At 38.8% G+C, this 13,154-nt stretch overlaps 1 protein-coding gene across 2 annotated transcripts in view; it reads left to right on the top strand.

Moving 5' to 3' along the window:
• Nucleotides 1–13,154, top strand: part of PBLD (phenazine biosynthesis like protein domain containing) — a 36,804-nt gene that overhangs the window by 6,129 nt on the left and 17,521 nt on the right. For both annotated transcript variants that reach the window (XM_032608825.1, XM_032608824.1), the window contains exon 2: nucleotides 12,556–12,702. In XM_032608825.1, the coding sequence (XP_032464716.1) occupies nucleotides 12,619–12,702 (84 nt within the window). In that variant the 5' untranslated portion in view covers nucleotides 12,556–12,618. The remainder of the gene's footprint in view (nucleotides 1–12,555; nucleotides 12,703–13,154) is intronic.

Below are 13,154 nucleotides of genomic sequence, written 5' to 3'. Positions count from 1 at the left end.
CGTGCCCTGGTCCGGGAAGATCCCACATGCTGTGGAGCGGCTGGACCCGTGAGCCATGGCCACTGAGCCTGCGCGTCCAGAGCCTGTGCTCCGCAACAGGAGAGGCCACAGCAGTGAGAGGCCCGCGTACCGCAAAAAAAAAAAAAAAAAAAAAAATAATGCTGTATTACTTAGTATTGCTGTTAACAAATTACTCTAAAACTTAGCAGCTTAAAAAACAGACTTTTATTATTTCATTGTTTCTGTGGGTCTGAAACCTGAAGGCAGCTTAGATGGGTGCCTCTGGCTCAGGGTCTCTTATAAAGCTGCAATCAAAAGTGTCAACAGGGGGCTTCCCTGGTGGCGCAGTGGTTAAGAATCTGCCTGCCAATGCAGGGGATACGGTTTTGAGCCCTGGTCTGGGAAGATCCCACATGCCGCAGAACAACTAAGCCCGTGAGCCACAACTACTGAGCCTGTGCTCTAGAGCCCGTGAGCCACAACTACTGAGCCCGTGTGCCACAACTACTGAAGCCTGTGCGCCTAGAGCCCATGCTCTGCAACAAGAGAAGCCACCGCAATGAGAAGCCCACGCACTGCAACGAAGAGTAGCCCCCGCTCGTCACAACTAGAGAAAGCCCATGTGCGGCAATGAAGACCCAACGTGGCCAAAGATAATAAATAAATTAATTAATTAATTAAATTTTTTAAAAAAAGTGTCAGCTGGGCCTGCAGTTACTCAAGGCTCAACTGATGGAAGATCTGCTTCCAAGCGCCCTTACATGGTTATTGGCAGGCCTCAGTTTTGTTTTGTTTTTTTTTAATTATTTAAAAATTTTAGAATAGTTGTAGGTTTACAAAAGTTGCCAAGATAGTACGAAGAGTTCCTGTATACCTCTCACTCAGTTTCCTTTGTTGTTAACATCTTACATTTTATGGTATGTTTGTCACAAGTAATGAACCAGCATTAGTCCATTGCTGTTAACTAAACGCTGCACTTTATTTGGGGTTCACTTGTTTTTCTGTAACATCCTTTTTGTGTTCCAGTATCTGATCTGGGATGCTAAATTACATTAGTCAACATTTTCCTTAGCATCCTCTAGTCAAGTACTTTGTAGAATATCCTTCAGTTGGAATTTCTCTGATGCCTTTGGCATAATTAGACAAGAGTAATGTGTTCTTGGGAAGAAGACTACAGAAGTAAAGTGCCATTCCCATCACACCATATCAAAAGTATATGCTGTCAACATGACTTATCACTGATGGTGTTACCTTTAATCACCTGGGTGAGGTAGTGTTTGCCAGATTTCTCCACTGTGAAGTTGCTTTTTATCCTCTTCCTATGGTCTACTCTTTTGGAAACAAGTCACTGAGTGCACCCATACTCAAGGGGTATTTAAACTCCATCTCCTGGAAGCCACCGCAAGGAGAAGTCCGCACACATCGACGAAGAGTAGCCCCCACTCTCTGCAACTAGAGAAAGCCCGCGCGCAGCGGCGAAGACCCAACGCAACCAAAAATATAAATAAATTTATATAAATAAATAACCTCCATCTCCTGGAAGAGAGAGTAGCTAGATAAATTATTTGATATTATTCTGTAAGGTTTTTCTTTCTTTCATTCTTTCATCTTTTATATATGTCAGTACAGACTCATGGATATTCATTTTGTACTTTGGGTTATAATCTACTACTACATTACTAATTTTGTTGCTCAAATTGTTCTTGCTTAGGCCACTGGGAGCACTTTCAGGTTGGCTTCTATATCCCTTTGACATGCCCCTATCCTTTTTATTTTTTGAGACTGCCTTACTTTCTGGTACTAGAAGATGCTGCAGGCTCATCTGGTATTTTCTTTACCCTGGCCCTAGAATCGGCCATTTCACCAGGGAGCTTCACTTTTATTATTGGGGAATGGTGTTTAGTTTCCACATTTCCCAAATTTCCTTTTTGTTTTGTTATTAAAATGTAATTTTATTCTATTGTGGTTGAAGGACACACTTTGTATGATTCCAGGCCTTTAAATTTATTAAGACTTGTTTTATGGGCTACCTAACATATGGTCTATTCTGAAGAATGCTTCATGTGCACTTGAGAAGGATGTGCTGTTTACTGCTATTGTGGGGTGTACTAGAGATGTCTGATAGGTCTAGTTGGTTTACAGTGTTGTTAAATCTTCTTGTTGATCTTCTGTCTAGTTGTTCTATCCATTATTGAAACTAGGCATTGAAGTCTCCAACTATTATTGTTGATTTGTCTATTTCTTCTGTTCTGTCAGTTTTTGCTTCAAGTGTTTTGGGGTTCTGTTGTTAGGTGCATATATGTTTATAACTGTCATATATTCCAGATAGATTGATACTTTTATCATTATAAAATGTCATTCTTGGGCTTCGCTGGTGGCGCAGTGGTTGAGAGTCTGCCGGCCGATGCAGGGGACACGGGTTCGTGCCCTGGTCTGGGAAGATCCCACATGCTGCGGAGCGGCTGGGCCCATGAGCCATGGCCGCTGAGCCTGTGCATCCGGAGCCTGTGCTCCACAACGGGAGAGGCCACAACAGTGAGAGGCCTGCGTACCGCAAAAAAAAAAAAAAAAAAAAAAAAAGTCATTCTTTGTCTGTAGTAACAAATATTGTCTTAAAGTCTATTTTGTTTGTTATTAGTACAGTCACTCCAGCTCTCTTTTGGTTATACTTTGCATGGCATATCTTTTCCCCATTTTTTTGCTTTCAACTTATTTGTGTCTTTGAATTTAAAGTTTGTCTCTTATAGAAAGCATATAGTTAGATCATGTCTTTTAAAAAAAAAAATCCCTTTGATGTGAATTTAGTCCATTTACATTTAATGTAATTAAGGTTGGTTTAAGTCTGCCATTTTGCTATTTGTTTTCTATATGTCATGTCTTTATTGTTTCTCTATTCCTCCATTACTGCTTGCTTTTGTATTAACTAGATATTATATATATGAATATGAATATCTATAAAGAACATATGTATATGGCTATTATCAAAAAGAATACAAATAACAAATGTTGGCAAGGATGTGGAGAAAAGGGAACCCTCATACACTGTTGGTGGGAATGTAAATTGGTGCAGCCACTGTGGGAAACAGTATGGAGGTTTCTCAAAAAACTAGAAATAGAACTACCATATGACTCAGCAATTCAACTTCTGGGTATGTATCTGAATAAAACCAAAAATACTAATTTGAAAAGTTACATGCACCTCAGTGTTCATAGAAGCATTATTTACAATTGGCAAAATATGGAAGCAACCTAAGTGTCCATCAACAGATGAATGGATAAAGAAGATGTGGTATATTTATACAATGGAATACTACTCAGTCATAAAAAAGAATGAAGTTTTGCCATTTGCAACTATGTGGGTGGACTTGGAGGGTATTATGCTAAGTGAAATAAGTCAGACAAAGACAAATACTGTATGTTATCGCTTATATGTGGAATCTAAAAAATACAACAAACTAGTGAATATAACAAAAAAGAAACGGACTCACAAATATAGAGAACAAACTAGTGGTTACCAGTGGGGAGAGGGAGCGGGGGACAATAATTTGGTTGATAAATGGTAAGTCATGACGATAAGATGAGAACTGTAAACTTTAACAGAAAAGTGAAAAATTTCCATCCAAAACAGTGGGTATTCAAACATAAATGTAGTTGAGGAAATCAGAACGAGTGTAAAAATATTTGAACAAAGGAAGTGTTTCAGAGCTTCTGTTAAGTATAGGAAATATGGGTAAAAGTAAACACAAAGTAGTTGAATGCCATATATATGTGTATGTGTGTATGTGTGTGCGTGTGTGTATATATATATATATATATGGTCTTAGTAGCTAAATGAAACTAATTTAAAAATAGACTTCCAAATTTTTATTTAAAAACTTATTTTACTTATAATTTGTAATTCTTTTTTATACTCATTTTCTTTCACCAGCAAGTAGACTGTGTTCAAGTACACTTTGAATGCCAGTCAGTGCTCTATTAGTAAGTATTTACATTTTCAAAGAACTAAACTGGCATTTATTAATGAGTATCCTTGTTTTGAGACAGTAGTCATAAGCAAAAGCTAAGTGGATTCTTTTATGCTAACAGCTACAGAATAACAGAAATCAACTTTCTGTTGTCTGTAGCCACAGGAGACTGTAAACAAGCTAAGACAGTTAGTTACAGAGGGACAAATAAGCCTCAGTGTTCCCAGGCATACCCATGGGCAGGTTTAATGACTAAGCTATTTGAACAAGGGAGGTTTATGATTTCCCTACATTTCCATGGTAAATGGAACCAAGATTAGAATTCAGGAAGGTGTCTACTGTGTTCTCAAAAACAAACCCAGTGGAACTCCGGGGAAGGTAGTGGGACAGGGAATTGTCAAATGGGATTTTAGTTTTTTCCGTACTATTTTATTGTTTATAAAAGGATTATATTCATATACTAATTTGATTATTAAAAACTAAAGAGTTATAAAAGAGAAGTATGAATAGTTGAGAAGTCATATGAATTTATAAATTTATGCATTTATTTTTGGCTGCGTTGGGTCTTTGTTGCTGCGCGCGGGCTTTCTCTAGTGGCGGCGAGTGGGGGCTACTCTTGGTTGCAGTGCGCAGGCTTCTCATTGCGGTGGCTTCTCTGTTGTGGAGCACAGGCTCTAGGCACGCGAGCTTTAGTGGTTGTGGCTCACGGGCTCTAGAGCGCAGGCTCAGTAATTCTGGTGCATGGGATGCTCCACAGCATGTGGGGTTTTCCCCGGCCAGGGATCGACACCGTATCCCCAGCATTGGCAAGCAGATTCTTAACCACTGCGCCACCAGGGAAGTCCTGAAATCATATGAATTTAGATTTATGAGCTTGTACCCTCTGGGGGTAATTTTATTCTTTTTAAACAGCATATTTGCTTGGCATTATTGAGGGACATGTAAAGCCACTCTAGGTGTCCAAACGGAATGTCAGTGAAACTAGAGAAGGATAATTTAAATTATTTGGATCATTTGAAAAACACTGTGCTGGATAGTTGCTCAGAGCCCTGCCTGATAGCTGCACCTGAGGACCAGCCATTTGACTGGATGCCAAAATTTGTGCAAGCCCATTTACTGGATAAATAAAAGCAAGTTGCTCAAACTTTACCTGCCTCAAATTTTCTCTCAGCAATTCAGGGGGATGTTAATCCTGCCTTTTCGTTATAGGAATGAAACCAAAACTAATTTTAAGGAGGGAGAGAGAGAGAAAAAAAAAAAGACATCTTCAAAAGTAAATTCTAGATTAGATCCTCAGGGTAGAGGTGTATGGCTCATTCATGAGATTCTCTTCTCTCCCTGGTGCCTAGTATTGGAGTCTGCCTAACACACAGTAGCTGTTGAACTGAACTTTGGATTTCTGAACCCACAAAGATAAAGAAGAAGTCATGAACATTGGCTCCAGCAGATCTTTATAGCCTTATCTCCACCCTCTCCTATCCTCTTGCCACATCTATTTCCATATTGTATTGCTTACCCTGGGATTAATCCATGCACTCTGCCCAAGATGCCTGTTCCCCCCTTATGGAACTGCTGGACATTTTTTTGTATATGTTTCTGGACCCATTCAAATGTCACCTCATCTCTGGAGCTCCCTCTGACTGTCTCCTGGGCAGAGTTATTGCTCTCTCCTTGTGTTCATAAGCATTGTATCTTTATCTTTTTATTTTATATTTTATAATTTTTACATTGGTCTCCTCACTGACTGAGAATACCTTGACAGAGAGTTAGTGACTTGTTCATCATTTTATCCCCCAAATCTAGCATGTGCCTGGTGTTTAGGAAATACACAGTAATTTTTGAAAATTAAATTGTTAATGTGAACCCTATGTTAAGCATAATTGGTTACCATAGAGCACAAACAGGAATATTAATCAAATTAAATGAATAAAAATACTTTTTCTCCCCTTTGAGAATAAAAATTAAATTTATAAAATACATTTTAGAAAGATAGTTTTAATACATTTATGGTGTTAGAAACTTCATGCTCTTTTTGTAGTGAGTCTCTAAGTACGGCATCAGCATCACTTGGGAACTTGTTAGAAATGTAAATTCTTGACTTATGAAATAAAAAATTCTGGGCATGGAGTCCAGCAATTTGTGTTTTAATACAACTTATGAAATAAAAAATTCTGGGCATGGAGTCCAGCAATTTGTGTTTTAATACATCCCCACAGGTGCTTCTGATGAATGCTAAAATCTGAAAAGCACTGTTCTAGACAAATAAAAATGCTTAAGAAACTTTCACACTTGACCAAGAGCTCTTTTTACTTAATCAGAAATCTTGTTTAGTTTTCCTACATAGTACAATTATTTAGTGTTTCTTGTACCAGGGTCCTTTGTATTCTTGAGTGTCTGCAAATTCTAAGAGAATTTTTAAACTCTTGAGTTTTCATTTCAAAGATGGTCTAAAGTATTTTAACACTTAAGACAAAATTTCTCTTATGCAGTGGTAGTTTACAATTTCATGGAACTAAGATTTTAGTTCCTTAGATAAGAGTTCCTCAAATTCTGGTCCTGGGATATATTCTAAGGCACGGTGGTTAACAACATGGACTCTGGAATTAGACTATTTGGGTTCAAATTTAGGCATTGCCTAAATATATGGCCTTGGGCAAGTTACTTAAAATTTCTGAGCCTCTGTTTATTCACCTGTAAAATGGAAATGGAGATTATAATAAGGATCTATCTCATGAGATGCTCTGAGGATTAAATGCTCTTAGAACCATGTCTAGCACATAATAAGTGCTCAGTAAGTATTTATTATTATTGTTTTTGGAAATTTGTGCAGCAGTTAGGATTTTGCTGGGCTGCAAGTAACAGAATACTGGATTGTGTTCATTTCCTGTTGCTGCTATAACAAATTGTCACAAATTTAGTGAGTAACAATAACACAAATTTATTATTTTATAGTTCTGAAGGTCACAAATCCAAAATAGGTCTCACTGGGATAAAATCAATCTTGATCTGGGACTTCCCAGCCTCAAGATTGTGAGAAAATAAATTCTGTTGTTTAAGCCACGCAGTCTATGGTTTGTTATGGCATCCTCAACTGACTAATCCAGATTTGTTCCTTCTAGAGGTTCTAGGGGAGAATTTGTTTCCTTGCCTTGTTCAGTTTTTTTTTTTTTTGGCCATGCTCCATGGCATGGGGTCGAGGAACTTCCCTGACCAGGGATCAAACCCATGCCCCCTACATTGGGAGCACGGATTCTTAACCACTGGACCACCAGGGAAGTCCCACCTTATTCAATTTCTAGAGGCTATCTATATTTCTTGGCTTGTGTCTCCTTCCTCTGTCTTTAACCGAGCAGCACAGCATGTTCAAATCACTGCCTTGAACTTTTCTGCCTCCCTCTTCCACTTTTAAAGACCCCTGTGACATTTAGTCCACTGGGATAATCCAAAATAATCTTATTTTAAGGTCAGTTGGAACTTCCCTGGTGGTGCAGAAGTTAAGAATCCACCTGCCAATGCAGGGGACACAGGTTTGATCCTTGGTCTGGGAAGATTCCACATGCTGCGGGGCAACTAAGCCTGTGCGCCACAGCTACTGAGCCTGTGCTCTAGATCCCACAAGCCACAACTACTGAGGCCGGGTGCCACAACTACCGGACCCGCTTGCTGCAACCACTGAAGCCTGTGCGCCTAGAGCCCATGCTCCGCAACAAGAGAAGCCACCACAATGAGAAGCCTGCGCACCGCAACGAAGAGTAGCTCCCACTCACCACAACTAGAGAAAACCCGCGCGTAGCAAGGAAGACCCAATGCAGCCAAAGATTAAAATAAAAAAAAAAAAGTCCTGCCTTCAAATGTTGAAAAAAAAAAAAATCAGTTGATTAGCAACCTTAATCCCATATGCAACCTTAATTCCCTGCTGCCATGCAACATAGCACATTAACAAGTTCTTGGAATTAGAATGTGGACACCTTTGGCTACTTCGGCCATTATTTTGGCTACTCCGTGGACTGACAATAGTTTGAACCTTAAGGATATTTGCTGTTTACTTAAGAAGTCTGGAAGTAGGAGGATCTAACATTGATTTAGCAGGTTAACTACATTGTAAAGAACCTATACTATTTCTTCCTTACCTAGTTTGTTAGCTTTTCCTCTTCATATTTGTCACCTCATGGTCAAAAGATGATCGTTGCATTTCCAGGCATCAGCAACATATTCAAGACAGGAAAAAGAGGAGGGGGAAAAAGAGGCTGTCCATTTTCCTTTCCCATCTGTCTCTTTTATCAGAAAGCCAAAGATTGTCCCTAGAATCTCTCCAGCAATCTTGCTCTAAATGGGTCCTATGGCCATCTCTAGCTGCAAGAGGATCTGGAAGAGGGAGCATCTGGCACAGGAGAATGAAATCATACAGATTGGCTTAGACCATTCATGATACATTGATGGGGCTGGGCGCATTGCCTCCCCAAACAAAATCAGAGTTCTTTTAGAAAAAGAGAAGTGCAAGTGTGTGTGTGGGAGGGGTGGGGTGGAGAGGAGTTGTTGTCAAACAGGCAAATGACATTGGATATTAGAGTCTTGGAGGATTTTTCCCTTTAAAGAAATGTTCTCACTTGAGAAGCAATGCAGTATTTCTAGAAGCCTAATAAAGTACTTAGTTGTAGAATTTTATTTTTCTGTACCAAATTAGAGCAAGAAAACAAGACTATCTAAAGAAACATTTTAAAAACATAAACATGTAATTTATGATCTCTATAGAAAAGTTATACAGTCTTTTCAATATAAATTTTCTCATCCAATTGAACACATAGCTGATGGCTGAGACCAACGAGGCTGTAGTTCAATGAGGCTAAAAACTTGCTCCTTTTGGCATACCTATGATTTCTGTTAACAGTGTCAATGTCAGTTCTATTTATGAAAACTATGCTTCATTGTCAGAACTTTAATTTGTTTCTGGTCTCTATTCAATTTTTCTAAAATAATAAAGGCAATCTATAATAAAATTTCCAAATAATTACATCAACAAACTGCAATGTACTGTCAATAATGGTGATGCTACTGAGACTGAAATGTTGGCTGGCAGATGATACCATGTTGAGAAGCCCTAAGTATTTGCCAGTCAATGTATGAAAGTTCAGTTGTGATGCATGCTCAGTATATTATTTACTTAATTCAATAAACATTTATTGTGTCAGGCACTGTTCTAGAAACTGAGATTTTAGTAGCAAAGAAAAACAAGAAGAGGTTCTGACTTTATGCTCTTTGCAGTCTGGTTAGAATAATCCAAGAAACACAAATGAAAGTTCAAGGTATTTTAAAATCTATCAGATCACCAATGGTGGGGCATTCTCATATGCTAAGTTGATACACTCTCTGAAGATAAATTTTTTAAAATTATTTATTTATTTATTTTTGGCTGCGTTGGGTCTTCATTGCTGTGCGCAGGCTTTCTCTGGTTGCTGCGAGCGGGGGCTACTCTTCGTTGCGGTGCGTGGCCTTCTCATTGCGGTGGCTTCTCTTGTTGCAGAGCACGGGCTCTAGGCGCGTGGGCTTCAGTAGTTGTGGCACATGGGCTCAGTAGTTGTGGCACATGGGCTCAGTAGTTGTGGCACATGGGCTCAGTAGTTGTGGCTCGCGGGCTCTAGAGCGCAGGCTCAGTAGTTGTGGCGCACAGGCTAAGTTGCTCCGTGGCATGTGGGATCTTCCCGGGCCAGGGCTTGAACCCGTGTCCCCTGCATTGGTAGGCGGATTCTTAACCACTGCACCACGAGGGAAGCCCTGAAGATAAATTTAACTGTATGTGTAAGTTAAGATGTCTGTACACTTTGATCCAGGGATTTGGTTTTTGGGAAGCTATTATAATTAAAGAATCAGAAATGCAGACCAAGATTTACAGTCAAAAAATTTGATCACTACATTATCTTTACAAGTGAAAAATTAGAAATAAATACTCACCAAAGGGGAAATAGTTAAATAATTTATAGCATATGCATGAGCCTATTGTAAATCTATTAAAATGATGTTTTTGAAGCATTTATACTCATGCTATACTGTTAAAAGTGTAAAAATTATGATTAAAAACTGTATATCTAAAATATTAATAATGTTATTGCTTGGAGGTCAGAAGGTGCAACCTTACTGAAGTTATTGAAGGGGGTCAAAAGGTACAAACTTAAAGTTGTAAAATAAATAAGTCCCGGGAATGTCATGTACAGCATGGTGACTACAGTTAGCAATAATGTATTGCATATTTGAAAGCTGCTAAGAGAGTAGATCTTCAAAATTTCATCACACACAAAAAAACCCTTTTTTTGTAACTTTGTATGGTGATGGATTAACTAGGTAGTTAATGATTGTGGTAGATCATTTCCCAATATATAAAAATATCGGATCAGTATGTTGTACACCTGAAAGTAATACATCAATTATACCTAAAAAAAAAGGCAGAAAAACGTAGGCATTTGGCAAGAAAGTTAAGCAAAACACTTGTATAATAAATTAAACACAAAGAAAAGAAAAAGAAACCTGTAGGCCTGGGAGCTGCCTAGTGGGCTGGTGCCAGGTGTGGCCGCCAGCAAGGCGTCCCACTGTTATTTATCTTAATGTTGAGAACAAGAAATACATGTTAGGATAGGTTAATTTCTTTTATTTATTTATTTATTTATTTATTTTTAAACATCTTTATTGGGGTATAATTGCTTTACAATGGTGTGTTAGTTTCTGCTTTATAACAAAGTGAATCAGCTATACATATACATATGTTCCCATATGTCTTCCCTCTTGCGTCTCCCTCCCTCCCACTCTCCCCATCCCACCCTTCCAGGCTGTCACAAAGCACCGAGCTAATATCCCTGTGCCTTGCGGCTGCTTCCCCCCAGCTATCTACCTTACTACGTTTGTTAGTGTGTATATGTCCATGACTCTCTCTCGCCCTGTCAAAACTCACCCCTCCCCCTCCCCATACCCTCAAGTCCGTTCTCCAGTAGGTCTGCGTCTTTATTCCTATCTTACCCCTAGGTTCTTCATGACATTTTTTTCCCTTAAATTCCATATATATGTGTTAGCATACGGTATTTGTCTTTTTCTTTCTGACTTACTTCACTCTGTATGACAGACTCTAGGTCTATCCATCTCATTACAAATAGCTCAATTTCATTTCTTTTTAAGGCTGAGTAATATTCCATTGTGTATATGTGCCACATCTTCTTTATCCATTCATCCGATGATGGGCGCTTAGGTTGTTTCCATGTCCTGGCTATTGTAAATAGAGCTGCAATGAACATTTTGGTACATGACTCTTTTTGAATTTTGGTTTTCTCAGGGTATATGCCAAGTAGTGGGATTGCTGGGTCATATGGTAATTCTATTTGTAGTTTTTTAAGGAACCTCCATACTGTTCTCCACAGTGGCTGAACCAATTCACATTCCCACCAGCAGTGCAAGAGTGTCCCCTTTTCTCCACACCCTCTCCAGCATTTATTGTTTCTAGATTAGGTTAATTTCTTTTAGATTTAAACAAAGCACCTTCTAATTTGCTGAATATTTTAAAAGTTCTATAACTTTGGGAGGGAAGAATCCCTCCATGCCTATGACAAAACCCATGCTTTCTAGTAAAGCAAAGGAAACACTGAGAATGTTTAACAGAATTTCTCTCTGTAGGGCATGAGAATACAGGCGATCCCCTCCCCACCCTGCTTTTCTATATTTTACAGGTTTTCAGTAAAGAGAAAGTGTTATTCTTATAATGAAAAGCTTTATTTTAACAAATCTGTATCATGAGTTAAAAAGTCTCCATCTGCAGATTTATAAAATAACACAAAATTAAAGCATGAGGCTCCTTTGATTATGTTAAGTCCAAAAAAAAAAAGTTATTGCTGATTTACATGGTTATGAGTCACTTTTTGATTTTCCAAGTTTTTTTATAATGGGCATTGTAAAAAAACATAAATTTATTTATTTTTGGCTGCGTTGGGTCTTTGTTGCTGTGCGTGGGCTTTCTCCAGCTGCGGCGAGCGGGGGCTACTATTCTTTGCAGTGCGTGGGTTTCTCTTCATGCAGAGCACGGGCTCCAGGTGCACGGGCTTCAGTAGTTGTGGCTCATGGGCTCCAGAGTGCAGGCTCAGTAGTTGTAGCACACGGGCTTAGTTGCTCCGCAGCATGTGGGATCTTCCTGGACCAGGGCTTGAACCTGTGCCCCCTGCATTGGCAGGAGGATTCTCAACCACAGCGCCACTAAGGAAGCGATAATGGGCATATTTTTTATAATTAGAAAAAATGCATTATTTTAAAAGGGCAGTAATATTCATCGGGAAACTATAAGCAACATATATGCCCCTTGAAAGTTTCATGCACTTCATTAAAAGCATAGCCTAATGTAGTTTTGGCTACTCTAGGAATATGATTATGTTGTTAAGCATATGTACACTATGAAAAAAAGTATTAATCCAGTAATTTAAAACAAATTCAATTTAGAGGCTTAAAATCAGAGGATCACTTTAAATGTAGGTGTGTTAGAATAATTGCTTGACTTTGTACCTGGAAAATGCTAGTTGCTTCTGTACATCAAGTAAAACATTAACTTTTTGATTTTTTGCAGCAACAAGCATGAAAGCAGGCTACCAGCAATTTTGAGAGCTTGCAGAAACAGATTGCAAGGAAAATGAAGTTCCCTATTTTCATAGCAGATGCATTCACAGCAAAAGCATTTCGTGGGAATCCTGCTGCTGTTTGCCTCCTAGAAAATGTAAGTAGTATTTTGTTTTGAAGTGCAGTGCCTCAAATCCTAGATTCCTGTAGAACCAAGTATTTCCTAAAAAAAAAAAAAAAAAAAATCAGACCCACCTATTTGTGTACCTCTCTGGTCTGTGTTCTTTGTCAAATGATATCAGCAATGTTCATGTCTGCAAGTTGATATTGACCACATCTTATGATGAGACTGCTTACACCTAGATGTAGGTGTAAGAGAAATGAAGATTCATGTAAAGAAGAACTAGAGCCAATTAAAAAAAAAGTGTGTGGGGGATTTCCCTGGTGGTTTGGTAGTTGAGACCCCCCCTGCCCCCGCCCCAAAAAAAAAGAACTCGAGCTCCTTGTAGCCTCTGTGTTTTCATTTAGTTAGCACCAAATGGGGAGGAGAATGAAGTTAGATGAGTTTTATGTGACTGGACATGGCTGATACATTTAGCTTAATAGATT

The sequence above is a fragment of the Phocoena sinus genome, chromosome 16 (genome assembly GCF_008692025.1).
Source record: "Phocoena sinus isolate mPhoSin1 chromosome 16, mPhoSin1.pri, whole genome shotgun sequence".
Lineage (NCBI taxonomy): Eukaryota > Metazoa > Chordata > Mammalia > Artiodactyla > Phocoenidae > Phocoena > Phocoena sinus.
This window is presented reverse-complemented; position numbering and strand designations above follow the sequence as displayed.